This window comes from Condylura cristata, unplaced genomic scaffold (assembly GCF_000260355.1).
Source record: "Condylura cristata isolate star-nosed mole 26May11 unplaced genomic scaffold, ConCri1.0 scaffold00007, whole genome shotgun sequence".
NCBI lineage: Eukaryota > Metazoa > Chordata > Mammalia > Eulipotyphla > Talpidae > Condylura > Condylura cristata.
Genome location: NW_004567108.1, coordinates 16938851 through 16940080, shown reverse-complemented (window position 1 = coordinate 16940080; position 1230 = coordinate 16938851). Strand labels below are relative to the sequence as shown.

Sequence of the window (1230 nt, the reverse complement as noted above, 5' to 3'; positions counted from 1 at the left end):
TAAACTTAACTAGATAATATAATTGGGAACCAGGTAGCATGTAATGTTTATTTTAATAATACAAATTAAATAGCAGTAAATTTTGGTTTGGACGCTGATGACTATTTTAACTAATATAAATAGTTGAAAATTCAGTTGACAGAGCTTGGTATACAATTCATACTATTTTTATCTTTTTATAGGATCCATTCTGGAACAGAATTAAGAAGCCATTACATCTTCTGGAGTGTATACATGTATTATTGGCAAGATATGTTGAAAATCCAAGCCAAGTTGTAAATTGTGAGAGGTAAAGATGAAATAGATATCACATTATAACAAAGGCTTTTAAATGCTTATAACTATCTAGGTAAAAAATTTGAGAAAATAAGGAAATATAAGCAAGTTTTAAATATAGGAGACTTAAGTACTGGTACATGGTAGCAATAACTGTTTGAAGATAGTTAATATAAAAGTTTTTTCCTTGCCCTCTATCCTTTATACAGTGCAAAGTATGTAATTTGTGAATTATTTCTCATTTCCATCTTTGTGGGCTAGGATCACTCAGTTATATTTTGTGATATTATTGGTCATTTCAAGGTATAATTGCTTGCTGGAAAGTGAAAAGTGTATAGATAATTTAATATTAGGGAATTATCCTATATTCTGCCTCTCACTGTAATACTCTTAAAATGGAAAATGGTAGTTCTGTGGTAATCCACAGGACCCCTGAATTTCTTTCCCTGTTTTCATTTAATCACACTGTGGAACTATAATCCAGTAGAGTAGAAGTTGGAAATCATATAGAAGGAAATGTTTCTGAATTTATACAAAGCTGATCAGGTGTCTTTTTGTTTATAGGAGAAGATTTACAAATCTCTGCCTGGATGCTGTTTGTGGTTATCTGGTTGAGCTCCAGTCTATGAGCTCTTCAGTGGCGGTACAAGCTATCACTGGGAATTTTAAATCTCTTCAGGCTAAATTAGAACGGCTTCATTAATTACTATAATGTATTTTCGTCCTATTTTAAATTGTAAAATAAAAGCTCGCTGACTCCAGATAGCAGGTGCTCTACATCTAAAAATTAACAGCAGTTTTAATGTAAATGTGTTTTTGATAAGTGAGTAATCATATACACACAGCACATGTACCAAATGAATTCTTTTTTATTATTGTTTTTTAATAATCAGGTTTTTAATAATTGAAATATGATTATATGGTTTTAATACATGGATTAAAAATATTTAGAAA

General features: G+C 30.1%; 1 protein-coding gene across 1 annotated transcript in view; it reads left to right on the top strand.

The window, feature by feature from the left end:
* Positions 1 to 1147, top strand: part of NUP155 (nucleoporin 155kDa) — a 42305-nt gene extending 41158 nt beyond the window's left edge. Inside the window, exons 33-35 of the mRNA XM_004678416.2 lie at positions 14 to 33; positions 183 to 289; positions 841 to 1147. Coding sequence (XP_004678473.1) covers positions 14 to 33; positions 183 to 289; positions 841 to 979 — 266 coding nt within the window. The 3' untranslated portion in view covers positions 980 to 1147. The remainder of the gene's footprint in view (positions 1 to 13; positions 34 to 182; positions 290 to 840) is intronic.
* The last annotated feature ends 83 nt before the right edge of the window (positions 1148 to 1230 follow it).